Genomic DNA, 16940 nt, shown 5'->3' on the forward strand with positions numbered 1-16940 from the left:
TTTCAATTCTCATTTAAAATGTAAAATGTATAAATAAGGGTCTAACAAGCACTGTTTACACTCCCCACAATTGTTCTGGTCTGCTACATCAGGTTAATCCAACAGATTGCTGATGCAAACAAGAGAAAATGACAGCTAAGACATAGACAGGTGGCGGGTGTGAGAAGACGCTGTAGTGCATTGATTCCTATGATTTTCCCACACTTTTAGTACTCTTGTACCTTTGGTCGACAGTAAATAGGAGCACATATAAAAACACTCTTTCTGCTACTGAATCAAATAAACACAACAATGGTTTAATCTTTATACTATTAAGTTACAGTTGTAAGGAAAAAAAAGTTATCTAAAGCCATGAAACAGGGTGCTATTTAACTTTAAGGAAATGCTTTTCTGGTCTGGTAGCTATGACAACTGTCACAGCTAACTCATATATTTTCTAAAACTATGGAGCGACCAAGGCCGACTTGGAAGGGATGACTGGCATTGATGCCACATACTCATTGGGGTAATTGTCTTATTATGAGAAAGTGACATTGAAGGAACAAAAGTTAAGGCGAGAGCTTCACAGGTTGCAAGCAAGTTGCCCACATTCTATCAGATTTGACACACGTCTTTCTACAGCTAGTTTGTGACTTTTCAAAGAAAGCTGACACAACACGACAGGATAAATCAACAGTGTGTTATGAGGTTGTTGATCCCTCATCCTGAGGTGTTTGGGTTACATTCTCAACACTTTCTACTTATCCACCTGTTTGTTTCTTCCAGTATCCCTGAGGCTATTTTTCTCAGCAGTTCCTGGCAGCCATCCTGATAGCGTATGGGAACAGTATCTGATCAGCCCTCTCACACCTGTCCAGCATAATGTGCCTGAGTATGTGTTTCTGTTGCTTTCCATACCTCCCCCTCCTGGCGCGGTGATGTTATCAGGTCTAGTGAACATTGTGACGAATGGCTTCTCATGCTTACCTCAACTGAAGCCCTTATGGAAAGCAGCCGACCCGAGCCCTGGGGGATTCAACCGGTGAAAACGCTTGCTTCATCGCACGGCAGCAGGCTCTGTTAACTTTTACAGCTCGATCCTTCATTTTTCCATAAAGTCTGGAGGCTGGACAGGAAGAGAAAGTGACAGAGAGAAGGAGAGAGCTGGGGGGTCCTTGGGACTCAGCCGGCTGACAGTTCCTGTCTCTCCCTGTAACGACTTATTTATTATTGGGTAATTAATCATGCGTAGTTTTCTGGTGGTGTGATTAATGCTCTTTGTCATCCGTGCTGTAGAGATGAAAATACAATAGGCTGTGAAGACACTGTAAGCCTTCAACTGGCTCTGATGTAACGGCAAAGGAAGAGGGGCTTGTTAGGGGCCTTTCTGTGACAACAACAGCAAAGACAACTCCAGCATGCATTTTCGTGTGACATGTTCCAGATCGTCATATTCTGTTCAAGGTTAGGTGTGTGAGCCTGTTCGTGTCTTTATTTAACCCAATATCCGCTGTAGTCGGCGAAATCTGTGCTCCTCAGATAAGCGGTTATAGTTTGTGATGGTATCTCGACATCATCTTACATTTCAAGCGCCCTTGGGTGTCAAAGTCACTTTCTGAAAACTTGTCCTTTCCCACAGTCGTGGTGAGTACTTGATTCGCTTCTCTTCAGTCAGCAGCTTCTCACATGGTCGGGCCATTGTACATGATGGTCTGAAGACGCCACCTGGTGGTTGTTTTTGTTAGCACACTACGACAAACTATAACGACGTGAACGCGGTTATTTCGTTTGCTTTATTTTTATTTATTTTTTTGTTGTTGCCATTTTCTCCCTTTCTTAAAGCTTTTCTCCCCAATCGTTTCTCAATCAATATTTATTAAGGATCCATCTGGGGGTAGGAAAAACAGGGTCTCAAATAAATATATGTTTGGAAATGTGCTGACATATATATTTACTCAACTCAACGCACTTTTGTTTTCTTCGAATTTCCACAAATGGAAAAATAAAGCATGCAGCTCATACAATATATACAAAAAATGCATGTGATAGTTCATTAGAAACCTAAAGTGTGGAGTCTAACTTATATAAAAGGCACATCACATAGAAAAGATCAACAGGAAGAAGTGAATAAAAGCACTCATTAAGGTGGAGTGATCACCCTGTGATCTCCTCACTGGGTGAGAACATATTTTCATTTCTTTTCTATGACCCTGCCTTTGTTCCTATCAGGTGTTGTCAGGTGACTCTTTTGATTATGGACTATATTGATTGTAGACTTCTAATAAATTTTTATAGCATTTCAATGTCCTGTCTTATCATTTGAAATACACTGTCACTGAACTTTTTATGTTATTGCTGTTTCATTGTATAAATATATATATATATATATATATATATATATATATATATTAGAGCTTTATGCAGTATCTTGGCTATTCCTAGAATTGTACTCTTCTGGACAGAGATCTCCGATGTTGTCTCAGTTTGGAGTCACCGCCTGCCCTCCAGCCTTCATCACCATGGGGAGTACTACCCCTACCTGCTCCTTGTGTTGTTTATCTTGTAGCCAAGCCTCTAGCATCACTGCTTATTGGTCCCTGTGATGGTCCCAGCAGATATCAGCCGATAGCAGACTTTCACAAGCTACTTTGTCACTTAGCCTTGGCAAAGGGCCACGCAAGCTTCAAGTATCCAGGTTATTCATGATCTTCCATCTTAGGTCCGCTGCCCTCGTGTTAAGGCTATTAGGGCTTCCTAATGGCTACTCATTGTCTGACCTGCAACAATATGACTTTGCCAACCTGCCAGCTCTCTCTCTCTCTCTCTCTTTACATATATAAAATTAAAAGCTATCTTTTAAGTTATTATATAAAAGTTATCTTTAATATTTGTATATTCATATATTTCTGAAAGAACTGTGACTTGAGGGTAAATTTGACTTAATTGTGATTTAAGACAATTGCAAACATCTGTACTTCTCTTACAACCACGAGTATTGTTACGCATTTCATCTTACTACTTATTCTCTGATCTATGCATTTGTTTGTGCAGATTTAAAAATTGATAACAACAGTAATAATGATAATACAAGTACAACTTTCAGGCACAAGATAGTGTGGTTAGATACACTTTATTTGTACAAAAGCCCTACATTCTTACACACATAGCAGTCTACAGCTTTGTGGCACACTGTTGCTGTCTCCTGGGTTCATTGGCTGGTTCTGTTCACTTCACTCTTCCTCATCTGGAACACGCTTCGGCTGTTGATGAAAACACATTTTATTTTTTCATTTATCGCCGCACTAACATAAGATTTTAAGAATAACCAATAGCGATTTAAAACTTGGTCGTATGCAGAAGTGGAAGCCCGACCCCTGGTGTGGGTATACACTGTTTCATCACGACCAGCAGATGCCAGTATAAATCAGCTTGTAGTGTGTGTAGCTGCAAAATTACCTTGGATTTGCCACAGTTTCTGATCTTGTTGCCTGAAAAAGAATGAGACTGTGTGATGAGCACCATCATCTTGAACCCCACAAAACTATTGTATATAGGTCTTCAACACAAAACATACACAAACATAGAGTGCTGCTATTAGCTTACCAAGCAACAGAAGGAAGGAAAGGAACACAATAACTCCGGCGAAGGTCAGGCCTCCAATTCGTAGTGTTTCATAGTCTGTGAATTCAAATAGGTCACTATCACCACACAATCGCTGTTAGCCATGAGGTCTGTTACTGTGCTCTATATCTATCCCATTTTATCCATATTTCCTGTTTTTGCTTTCCTCCACACCATTTCACCACTTTTCTTTGCTCTCATTTTGTCTTTGGCACTTTTTTCTTAGCTTGTTCATTCTCCTATTGTCCCTCTCTATTCTTTACTTAGCCATCTGAATATAAAGTATTCTGAAAGAAACTGCAATCTTCTGCCCTCTACAATCTCTTCTTTTAAAGCACTGACAGATTAGAATATTGTTCCACCTCATTAGATACTCTTTCAAAGAGGTAGCTACTTACCATATACAAAGTCTGCATCCAGGTCAGTTGTTCCATCTGATGAGAGGCAAGAAAGGGAAAGAATTGGATATCCAAAAGAAACATCATCTGACAGACACATAGCTCCTATAGTCTCTCAATGTATTTTTATGAGTAATGTTCACAGTGCTTGTTATACAGTTATTTATTGATTTTAATTGATGCAATTGATCCACTGTCTGACTGTGTGACAACTAAGAAAATAGGTCATAATTAACACAGGTCCATTCTCTGAAGATTTTATCACTTCTAATAATGGTGTACGCTGTGTCATACCTCAATCTTGTAAATTGTTTTGCCTCTACTGGAGCACCTGACTCTGTCTTCCACTGCCTTGATAGTTCTGTAATTTGCTATATCACCTTCTTGCTTGAGAGTGATTTGTGCAACATTTTAATCTATACAAGTATAGACTTTGTGAGCATATTTTGCAGTGGCAGAAAGCCAGTACTGCTAGGTTGCTGGACTCACCTTGGTTTTCATTCTTTGTAAAGCTACCAAGGGAATTTAAGTAACAAATGTTAAGCTGCATTTAGTATGCTTTATGTTACTCTGTAAGAAGTTATGACTCAGACTTGAAAGAAAACTGAGATGGCCCTGAAAATGTTACCGTGTATATTTTTTTTACTAGTGTTTGTGGATAATGAGCAGTTCCTCTTACCTTTGGAAGAAGACATGTTGCCTCGTCTATGTGTGTGTTCAGCTGACAAAACTGAAGGGGACATAATAGAAACAGTTCACAAAAGGCCAGTGATAACAGCATTTGCCAGCTGGTGTTCCATCAACACCTGCTGTTTTGAATAATTTAATCAAGACCTTTATGACAAGATGGGTATTCACTATCAGGTCTGGCATCTGAAAAATGTTGTTTGGGGGCAAAATTCGAGTGGATTTAATGTCAGTGGTGTCTTTTTTTTTAATAAAAATAGATAATTGTAGAAGCTCATCTTCTTTGGTTTATTTGTTTTAGATGAGAGGTAGCTGAAAGGCTTGGAAACTCTATACCAAATGTTCTGACAAATTGCCTCATTTGGTTGCCTACTGGAGTATCAACGATTGCCTTGATCTTCAATGGGAATTCTAACCAGCTAATGGTGTTATTGATCCTCTTTCCCCACTTCTTCAGCCATCATTCTTCAACCACACACACACACACATTAAAGTTTCTTATTTGATCAACATACTATAAACTAAAATCATTACCTCACACAGATTAACAGACTAAGATTTCCCTTGCTGTCCCATTTAATTCAAGCACACCACTGTGAATTCTGAACTTCGGTTCTTTCATTCATTATGTGCCCTTCTCAATGCACTGCTGAGCGCAAGGGCATACCGGGAAGTTACTCATTAATGTAGTATAGCTCCAATATTCATTAACCTTGAACCTTGAGCAGTCTGATAGAGGTTACACAGGTAGCAAGAAAGAGTAGTTGGGATGACACATGGCTGACACGACAGAGCTGAAAAGCAAATGCTGAAATCCAGCAATTCATCATTGCAATGACATTTTTTCAAAAAGGTGGCAGTTAACAAATACTTTGCCAAAAATGTCTGTCCTCTAAACCCACTTTACTGCAATTATTAACTTGGCCATTTATTTAACATATTTAACAATTCATGGCAATTAGTAGGTATCATAAGGGCATACATAAGATAAATTTCCATATCCTGCACATTTTATCAAGCATTTCTTAAGAAAAATAAATAATGACCCACCTGATCTGCTGAAGGCTCCGTATTTCTTCTGTCCAGGTGTGTGCTGGTAGCCCAGTGTGCAACTAAAATGCCCACCTCAGAGATCCACCCCCTTACACATCGCTTCTCCACGCCTCCAGACGCTCAGTTATATATTTACAGTCTCATATAATTAGTGTCGATGAAGAGAAGAACATCCAACCTTTGGAATCATAGCAAAAGAAAAAGAAACTCTGCTTGTGAGGACGCCATTTCCTGATCCTTATTTTCATAGCGCTATGCAGCAGCATAACAGCCTTGACTGACATTGATAGAAATTTTCCAGACTGATTTCAAGTGCTATTTGAGGGCTGCTTATAAAGAATGCCTTTAGGCCCAAGTGCTCCCTGAAGAAAAGCAGATTCTACTCAGTTTCTACACAAGATTCTATTACAGTTTGCATTTCAATTAACACAACAAGAAACAATGTGTTTTTAAACATATTTTAATCTCTGCCAAAAGCACAACAGGTTGTTACACAAGGCCTCATGCGTAGAATGGACATAGCATTTACTTGTACAGCAGACATCTTTTAAACAGATAAACTCAGATTATAGCCTGGAGAAAGCCAGATCTGATGGTAGATTTACAACAAGGACTGCTTGATGGTATTCATTTAGCTTATTTTGGCCTGCTATTGATGTAGTCTGGCACAAATGAAATATGGATTTAAGGTCTTACCTCTTTCGAACTCAGCACCTAGATTTTGTCTCTTTTTCAGTGCATGTTTGTCATTCAAAACATCATAACATTAGAAAGACTGCTATTTGATAACCAAACAAGAAAAAGAAGAGAAAGATACTCCAACCTTAGATTTGTGGCACAAGTGATTGTAAGTGGGGAATATAATCATAGCCTGCTGGAGACTAGTTAATCCTGACGGAGCCAGTGACGCAGCAGTGGAGTAGATATGTGGAGAAGAAGGCAGTGAGACAGCTGATGTTTGGGCTCTCTCCACTTCAGATGGTAAAACACTGCGGTGGAGCAGCCCATGCAGGTACCTGCAAACTACTCACATGCTCGCTCAAAGAGCTGTGGCAGTTGAGATTGTCTCATATATAAGGCTCATCACATCTACATGTAGAGATACACATGCACTTGTGATGGATACACAGTCATACATATATATATGATATACACACACATAAATAACTGCATCTGTATGTGCACCCAAACAACACACAACCATTCAAACATAAATGTAAATAGAGGATATTTAATATATCTCTCATGTATACCCTATCTATATTCATATTTAGATTTATGCACTGTATATATTTGTATATATCATAATCCAAATGTGACAAATATTACCCAGGACAACTGACAAAACAAGCAACAAACTGACAAATCCTACAACCTAAAGTCAATCGATAGGAGTACGAAAAGAACAGCAGACCCCACACCATTCAAAATTAATTTAGAATATTAAAGACGATGTTATGTCGAAGGAGCCACCGGGTAAAACATCAAACTTGAATGAGAAACTGTCACGGAAAGGCGCGGGAATAGACAACAGCACCGAGGGACTGGCACACTCACAACAAAGAACAACTGGCACAAGAACTCTATACATATTACACTCTTAAATGTATACATCCCCTCTTACCCTGTCATATAACCAGTTACAAGAATCTTCAGTTCCTTTATTGTTACTGTGGCTTAATATCATATAAACTGATGATAATTTCAGAAGGTGGTCACAGTCCTGTGGCATCTCTTCAGTTCTCCGCTGGAGTCTCCTTCGCAACTGCTGCAGCTGAAACAGGTCAATGACAGGAGTTTTAGTTTAAATCTAAACACACCACAGGTCCTCCAACTGAAATGGTCATGTGAGCTCTTTGTTCATCTCTGTCAATACAACCCATATCCTGTAAAGCACCGGCCTATTTTGGAAGAGTAAGAAAACGATCATGGTCAGGGCTAAAAAATATCATTTTTACAGCGTGACTGTCACCTCCATGGATGCCATTCTAAAGGTTGTCTTGGTTACATGTTAACACAACACGCTACGAATTGTTGCCACTTCCTCATTGTTGCCACTTCCTTATTGTTGCCACTTTCTCATTCCTCAAAACTCATTTGAGTTGCAAATCAAGCCAGAAAAAAATTAATAGATAAAAGAGTTACAATTAAAAACTACTTGGGTACAGTTACAAGACTACCAAGCTGGATAAGTGGATAAGCCCCTTACCTCTAAAAAAGACACCTTTTTAAAGTAATAAAATGATAAGGGATGCTAACTCAAACTGACTGAATTCAAAGTGGTGTATTTTCGTGGTAGAGATGGCATTCTCACAGGGAATGACTCCGCTCACTCCTACTCTAGAATTTACAGCTGGATTTCCCACTACGATTGCTATGAAGACTGACCATATTCCAGCCGTTTACGTGGGAGACACAACAAGTATGAGAGAGTCTGTTTTCTGTCCGTCCCTCTCTTGTTTGCAACTCATGCCACCAGGGAAAAAGCCTCAAGCAGGGCTGCCAGCAGCCACCCGCAAACTTGTCCGTATTTCCATGCTGTATCAACCATTTCCTCCGCAAAACACACTGTGTCTGTGGCACACAGCTCAAAAAATTACAGCAAAGCAGACTTTGGCTGTGGCTGAGGCTCCCAGGCTGTCCACCTTCCTGAGTCTTGTTCTGCCAGAGGTTTCTTCCTGTTAAAAGGTAGCTTTTTTTCTTTCCACAGTCGCCTAAAGCATGCTCAGGATGGGAAATTGGGTTGAAGAGAAGTTTCGGTGAAATCTGTTGGTTTTCTTGGCTAGGCTTTTTTTTTTTTTTTTCAATTGACTTTGTATGTATAAATTAGACTAATTTGGAATTTAATTAATTGGATTTGATTGGATTATGAATGATTACAATTAATTAGATCCTAATTGGCTTGAATCGGATTGTATCTTTGAAGTGCCTTGAGATGACATTTGTTGTAATTTGGCGCCACATAAATAAATTTAATTGAATTAAACAGAATTTTTAGTCTTTACTAGAATCAATTGAAACCATAAACATGATATAAAACTTCTAAAAGGGGAGCAGGTCAGTAATACAGCAGAAACATTTGTATTGCTATATGCTCTTAGTAAACCCCTTCCCCCACCTGACTCTTCCCTCTGAGCCATAAGCACTCTCAAAGGAATACTTAAATATGGATTTATGTCAGGGGCTGAAGATGAGGTGAGAACAACTGACAGAGGTGAAAATACTCATCTTACCCTTGGAGACAATCAGATTCTCCTCTTGTGCCTCCTCATCTCCGGGGGCCCTGTGGAGAGAATCCTCAGGTTGTCATAGAAACCAAATCATGTCATATCAGTAAAAAAAATAAGACCTTTCAGAACTGAGGATTGCTCTCTTTTTTTCATTGACACTGGCATACCTGGGCTTCTGGTTGATACTGCAGCGGCATCGCCGACCTACAATCATATGCAATAATTAACTGTACAGCGTAAAGGTCAAAGCAGACAGACATCATTTGTGTCATCACTACTAACAGTGTAGCTGGATCATATGGATAAAACTGAGAGCAAACATGACTGTGAAATAACATTGTGTGGAAGTTATTTTCAAATAAATTCTAACGGAAAATTACACATTTTGAGTGCATGTAAATGTGATGAAATGAGCAGACAGGGGTTCACTTACTAAGGATAAGAAGAATGCCCAATGTGAACAGCACCACAGCAAATGCCAACCCTCCAATTCTTAAACTCTCATAGTCTGTAAACAGAACACACACACTCTCGCATTGAGGATACTTTTTAGGACAATTTGCTGATGCTTTGAAGTTTTGAGAAATGTTTTTTAAGCTCACCATAAATAAAAGGATTTTCAACTGTTGCCTTGTCATCTGTGAACATACAGAAAACATGTAGATATCCACTTAGATAAGGAAAAATCAATGATCCCTTGATTCAGTGTTTAAATATATCTTGTTAAACAGATGACAGATTTCTTTCAGCATTTCAATCTCCATTCTCCTACAGTAAATTTTTGCCAAGACTAATCTTGAACTAAGAAGTTCATGACATGTGGCAGCTACCACAACATAAATCTGAAACATATAAGAGGGTATCTTAAAGTGCAATGTACCAACTGCTGCCAGTTAAAGCTTATGATATAATATATAGCACTGTATATATACACTTAGGCCAGTTTCCAGAGTGTGAAAGATAAAGCATTACATCAAAAGATGCAACTCCAGGCTTCACAACAGCTTGAGCGCAAACCAGCTCATTGTAATGTCCATCTCAGTTCATTCAGTTTTATTCTACTTTAAAGGAAGAGGAGGTAGCAGCAGTATAGCCGTTGACACAGCTATCTATAGCAGCATGGTACCATTGTTGTTGTCACGATTTACGTTCTGTTTCATGTCTTGTCTCGTCATTTCCTGTTCTATTTTAAAAAATGACTAACTTTCCCCTCTCGTTTCAGGTATGTTGCCCTTCCTCCCGTGTCAAGCATCTGATTGTCTTCCTGATTCCCAAGTGTTTCCACCTGTTCCCCTTGGTCCCTCATGTGTTCAAATAGTCTGCATCTCCCTTGTCTTGTGCCAGTATGTTGTCTCAGTCACGAGCTTCATTACCAGCCTTGTCTTGATCCATAGTTGTCATAGTATTCACAGCCATAGTTTCCACGAGCCTGCAGTGAGCGATCCTCCTGCAGAGCTATCTTGTTTTGTAATTTATTCTTATTCATAGCCATCGTTTATTTATTCATCACGGTAAGTTTCATAGCTTGGTTTTGTTCCTCCGTTTTTAAGGAGAGATTTTTCGTTGCAACTTTTCATAGTCACCTCCGTTAAAGGAGTGCTTCAAGTTAATTGTTTAAGTTTCATAGCGCCTCTGTTTTTTAAGAGCGTCTTTTGTTGAAGTCCGCCTAAATAGGAGAGCGTGAGCTTATTTGGTTATCGTTTCATAGCGTTTCTGTTTTCCTCCTGAGTTGGAGCGGTTTATGTTTGTAACTTTCATAGCTGCGCTCGTCCTCCGCCATAGTTACTGAGGAGAGCGCTTAGGATTTTCTCAGCCCATTACTTTGCTCTGTGAGGAGATCCTCATCCTGTCTTGCTGGGTTCTGTTTATTTAATTAAACCTTTTTGAATTTGAGGCCTGAGGCCCTGACAGTTGTAGTTTATGAACCCATAATAATCAAATATTAACAGTATACCTATATACCACATGTCTGCAACGTTAAAACAAGTGTGAGCATGTATCTATTATGGACAATAAGGTTTTAAAATACAAAAGTATAGTTTACTGTCCATGCAAATGAGTTCCCTGCATTGTGATATTAATGATCAGCTCTTTTTCCCACCGAACAACAACTCTTATTCCATCAATAAAAACCTCTTCCTCTTTTGGTCTCGTAATTTTTGGACTATTGGATTTCTCAGCTTTAACCCACCAGAGACTGGATGGAAGTACTCACCCTTTGCACTGGGATCTTGTGCAGCTGAGAGGCACCAATGAAAGGAAAAGGTTAGAGTTAGAAAATGAGAGGACAAAGAACAGTGGAGAGGAAATTAACAAGGATTTCTGATAAAACATAATCCACCTATTACCAACAGAAAAACAAGATGCAAGAGTCACAAAAACCAGACAACCTATAATTTTTATAGCATCTGACAGTGTTGACATTTTCCTTGTAATCATTAGCTATAAAGAGACTTCACACATCCAGTCACAGCCAGTCCAAGAAACCCACACATAAGCCCTTAAGTGGTAATTGATGTTTTGCTGCGAGTCACGCCCAGTGAGTGGAATTTTGTGAAACATTACTTCCTGCCACAACACTGCCTCTCTATGGACAAACTATGGATTTGCAGACTCTTGTGTGTTGAAAATGTGGATAGGAGTGTGTGTTTCATGAGTAGAGGGGCACTTACCAGCCACACATACCAGGAGTGAAGAGAGGAAGAGCAAAACAGTTTCCATGGTAACTGTTGACTCAGAGTAAAAAAAAAAGAGGTAGGGAGTGAGACAATGAATGAAAGAGAAAAAAAATTCAATGAGAGAGGTAAATACTCTACATTGCACTTTGAGACATAGACAATAACAATGACATCAAATAATTTATGTGCCCTTCACAAACTATCACCACATAACATCCACTGCACATTTATCCAAACCCCAGTAGTTTAACTAATTTCTTTTTTTTTTTAAGCCTGTGGATATAGTTTTTAATATCTTGTATAATAATCCATGTTCAGAGTCATTTTCTTTTCCTGGCAGAAAGTCTTCTTTCCTCCCTGTGGACATCACATAACCTTGGCCTATTTTCAAGTAGGCTGTTCAGTGCGCACACACCAACTGTGTCTCCCACAAAATGTGACCAGAATCAACCAATAACAATTGTATTCAACATTATCAAATATTTACAGAAATCGCCCGAAATGGTAGAGCTGAATCTATCTGCACCTTTGTTGTCACTTTATAGTATCACAAAACCAACACAAAAGTACGACAAGGATGTTTTTTTTCAACACGGACGCACTTTGTGTCAAAGTCTGTCTAAAGCTACAATTTCAACGTGTATGACAACTGATCCTTCAAGATCCCAGAGGTTTTATGCAATTCATGCTATCCCACTCTCTCTGAAAGTGGTAAAAGGGCTACATAAATGCTTCTATTTCTCTCCAACCACGTGACTGATTGGATTGGCACTTATGTCCATATACCCAACTGGCTTTTGCCTGTCTCCAGCTGCATCAGTGGTCCATTATAGTCATTAACACACACCGAATGAGGCATATATGCACAGTTCCAGTCTTGATATTGCTGCTAGTGCATTTAGTTTGTGAGCCCTCACATCTCTGAAATAATGTGACAGAAGATGACAAGTGAGGAACCCTTGACACTGTGGCTTTTATTAGACTTGGGCATCTACCTCTAAAATGAAGACCAACCTCATGTGAGATTGGATAGAATAAAAATGTTTTGTTTAATGACTTGATTCACTCATAAATTAAATATTTAAAGGCTGTTTGTGTTAGAGAATTTTTGAGATATTTTGAAATATATTTTCAACACTGATCAGTGAGAACACATTTTAATTCAGAAGAATATTTCTGCATGTTTTGCATATTGTATACTTTCCCATTTATCAATACTAAACACAATTTAAAATTTTTCATCTTATTTTGACTAAAGAGACAAGGCAGTAACATGTGAAGTATATTCTCAAGCTCTTCTTAACCATCATGATGCTTTCAAAGTGGCACTTTTACAGTATACTTAAAACCAAATGTGATTGATTAGATGTGACAGTAGGGTCTTTGAAGGCATGTCTGTTAACATCCACACATCTTAAGACAGATATTTATTTCACATCTGATGTGACAATTGATGATTGGTCTGAAGCTGCACATAACTTTCATCCATTTTAGACATATCAATTCAACTGGTCTTAGGTTCTCCCGTCTTACTCCTTTCATGTTTTAAATCATATATTCATTCATATTCACCTTTCCTCTTGTTTCAGAAACTTCCTTTTCCACCATTGTGTTTCCTGACAGTGTAATTGCTTTCCTCGCCTCTATTAGTCTCAATTGCTCTGTTCATCATCTGTCCTTTCTTGTTTTTGTCCCTAGTGTATTTAATCCCTCTGTGCCTGTTCATCTTTCTACACTGTGTCAAGCATACCGGCCATTTTTTCTGTTGAGATTTAATCTTTTTGGTCCCCTCTTGATATGCCCTTTGTACACACTTTGTATGTACAAAAGGATTATCTAACTTAATTTCTACACCTATTTAAAGGGCTGAATGTTAAAACAACCCATTCCTTGTAAATACAAATATAACACACACTTTATTTATGATGATCTGGGAATGTTATTAACACTGTAAAGCCATGGCTTTGCACGTCTATATAATACCTTGTTTCACACAGATTTATTTAGATTGTACAGGGTTCGTCTTAATAATATGTCAATTCTGGATTAAATGACACAAAAAGCATGTCCATCTCTCTTTTCAAAAGCAATACAAGTCCTTCTCCCCATTCAGCCATCAAATGCTCCTAAACTGTAAAATCAGCCTACATGTAAAAGGATTTGGCTTTCATAGATGAAGTGGGTGGAAAGATGGAATCGTGTTCTGATATTCTTCTTCCCCGTGTACATCACACTTTATACCACCTGTGAATCAGTGGAATGTTTATGCATTTGGCAGATGCTTTTATGCAAAATAACTCACTTATATCCCAGGTTGGCAGGTAGTATAAGGGGGTCTTGCCAAAGGACCCCTACTGGACGTAGTACCTTTCCTGCATGGGGATCAGGATTCAAACCCCAGTCACCCACACCCAGGTGGCAATTGTCAGAAATGTGTATCACATCACCTGCATGTGTATTCTTATGTGTATTCATTTATATTTGTTTTATTACTAACCCCAACCAACTGCAACTGATGGTAAAGCCCGAAACTGAAAAGTTGTTGGACAGTATTGGATCAGATGGGATTCAACCTTGGTTCCCTTGCATGACAGTTCACAGTGCAACCCCACCACCCATCACATCCAACCTCGTTATTAGCTTTGTGAACATCTGATACTCATGCTAAATCACATTTGTGGCAGATTCACATAATGCAAAGCATAACCATGTTACTATTTGCAAAGTTGCAAAAGACAATTTGTTATTTCACCATTTTTAAGTATTGGTGACAGTTTCACGCAATGCAAAATGCATTTTACTCTTTTAAAAGATGGATGGAGACATACTTAGATTCTGTTGCCTAAATTTTTTCCCCTAAATCTTATGTTTGAGCTTTTGCTGTGAAACTGTTTTGATTTGTGTGTTTTGCACTCTGGATCAACTTGGCTATTTGGTGGTCTGATGAGAGACGGCATTGGTAGTGTTTGTCCCATGAAAATTGTTTCGTGTTTTGCAGACTCATACTGCCCACTGATAAATGAAGATGTTGTTTGGTGCTGCCATTTTTCTCCTTTTGCATAATACATGGCACCTGAGCAGTTGCCTCTCCAAACTTCCTCAATTTTGTCTGCACTTTTGTTTAGCAATATGACGTTCCTGAGAGGTCTGGGTACTTTTATCTGAGGAGAGTACAAACAAGAAGGTGTACTGGGTGACTGTATTTGTTTGACGAGAATGGCAAAATATCAAGCAGGGAGATACAACTGTTTTTTCTCTCTTCTTTTTGGGGGATAATGTGAGGACATTGAAAGGGCAGGGTGAAAGACATTGATGATGGAAGACAGGGAGAGACACTGTCTGGCAGGGGAGTGCAGGTGAAGGGCATGCAAAAGCAGACACTGGGGGGGGGGGGGTGGAGAGGACTATGGAAAAGCAGTTTGGAGTACAAAAGTTACACTCTTCGGTATTAAAAAGCCATAAAATGATAGAAAAAAAAGGTCAGGGAATGTTGACAAGCACATAATGGCAATCAAAGGGGCATTAAGACTAAGTGAAAGGAGCAATTACATGATTGTCAAAGGCAGGAGAGTACATAATAGTAAGCAATACATGAAAACGGTAATGAGCTAACCTTTGACTTTATAGCCTACTGTTTACAACTGTAAAAGAGTTTCAGACATGCTTAAGCTTAGTGTGACACAATTATCGCCGGATGGATTATGAAAACAACAGACAAGGTCATGCAAGATACTCAGGACAGTCTGCTTTCCCTGTGACCACACCCCAACAACCCCAAGCATCCTTTGTGTTACCAGTAAACTATACAGTACCCAGTGACATATTATCAGTTGATACTATGTGACAGAGGGTGACCTCTAAGGTATACTGTGTAGGCTGCTAAGAATTTGAACCCATTATATACAAATGCCGCAGTGTCTACTAAAAATCCGTGGACCACATTACATCGTCATTAAAATGTAGGTCAGCGAAATGGGTCACACCACAGGTCTCCATAACCTACGCGAAATAATGGCCTTATATATTTACTATCATAATTACGTTACATCACCATGACAACTATGTGCGTCGTTCCATAGTGTCCAGTTATCGCCATGGTAACTGTCTCCAACTGAGAATTCTGGCGCCGAACGAAGAATGGGTCTCGATGATGGATTAATGTGAAAACACGAGGACAATGACAGCTAGAGTCGCCTCAAAATGAAGAATAATGGGTGTGGCGCACGTGCAGGCTTGAAGTCATAGCTGGTTGAATTTTTTTTCAGATAAATCACTCAGTAAACAAAAACCTGAAACTATAGTCATTCTGAATTCAGTAGCAGTTGTTGTCTGTTCAACTTGACGCCAGCGACAAAACACCCACCTCAATTAAGCGCACAATGACCTATTCATGACGTAAACCACGAGCCACAAGTGCAAAGCCAAGCTATACCTTGCGATACAAACGTCTCATAATGCACAAGTGAAGACAATATATCAACAGCCGATGTGTGACGTCTGCGTTTAAATCCACTTTTGCGCCCCTCAACCTGTGGATCATTTTATGTAGCACAAAGCAGAACCACCATAAACCTGGATTTATTGCCATGCCCAATGCAACTGTTAATATCAACAGTTATAATATTGCATTCGACTTCTCATTTTTCGTTTTAAACGCAAGCAAACGTAATGCAGTCAAATAAATTAAATTAATCACGCAGACCCCTATTTGTCAACATACTGTACCTGCAACCAGCGCCAACAGACACACCCTCGTGCTATAATAGAGCGTGGTAAATCACGAGAAGCAGTATTAATGGAATATCTGTTATTTTGACCACACACAGCGTTTTATCATCAAAATATCGCAAACGCATACGGAGTGAAACAATAGCGCAAATGTGTGTGATTCAATTACGCTGTATACATTTACATTGTGCACCCAGAATCAGGTAATTGAGAATAATTACGAAAAAATGGGTCGATGAAGGAGCTAAAGTGACTCCATATTCTCCGAAAATATAACAATGGCACAACCTAAGAAAATAAATGTGCGCTTATCAACTTACCTGTTGTTTCTCCAGCAGACCTTTGGCCAGCAAAGTATCAAAAAAATAAGTCACCTTGTCTCACAGAACTAGTTTCAATAATTCTCATCTGACAATATGTGCTCCCCGATCATGTGAAAGAAAAAGAGGTGATGGGTAACAATGTGGCTCCAGGAGAGACTTCTTACTCAGTGCGTTGAATCCTCTCTGTGGCTACGTTTTTTTCTCTGTCTCCCTCCCTTCTGCACCCTCCACAGACGTCTTATA

The 16940-nt window shown here is 39.1% G+C and overlaps 1 protein-coding gene across 2 annotated transcripts; it reads right to left on the reverse strand.

Moving 5' to 3' along the window:
* Window positions 1-6182: 6182 nt before the first annotated feature.
* On the reverse strand, window positions 6183-16937 carry fxyd6 (FXYD domain containing ion transport regulator 6). Of its 2 annotated transcripts, none has more exons than XM_072392452.1 (8): window positions 16695-16937; window positions 11641-11701; window positions 11184-11207; window positions 9571-9606; window positions 9402-9476; window positions 9136-9172; window positions 8972-9021; window positions 6183-7512 (listed from the first exon to the last, which is right to left on the reverse strand). In XM_072392452.1, exons 2-8 carry the CDS (start codon window positions 11687-11689, stop codon window positions 7475-7477), a joined length of 309 nt encoding a protein of 102 aa, XP_072248553.1. In that variant the 5' UTR covers window positions 11690-11701; window positions 16695-16937; the 3' UTR covers window positions 6183-7474. The 2 variants fall into 2 exon arrangements, with proteins under 2 accessions (XP_072248553.1, XP_072248552.1); XM_072392451.1 differs by having other exon boundaries at window positions 11641-11694; window positions 16695-16935.
* Window positions 16938-16940: the final 3 nt, after the last annotated feature.

This window comes from Leuresthes tenuis, unplaced genomic scaffold (assembly GCF_036924035.1).
Source record: "Leuresthes tenuis unplaced genomic scaffold, fLeuTen1.0.hap1 SCAF_9, whole genome shotgun sequence".
Classification (NCBI taxonomy): domain Eukaryota; kingdom Metazoa; phylum Chordata; class Actinopteri; order Atheriniformes; family Atherinopsidae; genus Leuresthes; species Leuresthes tenuis.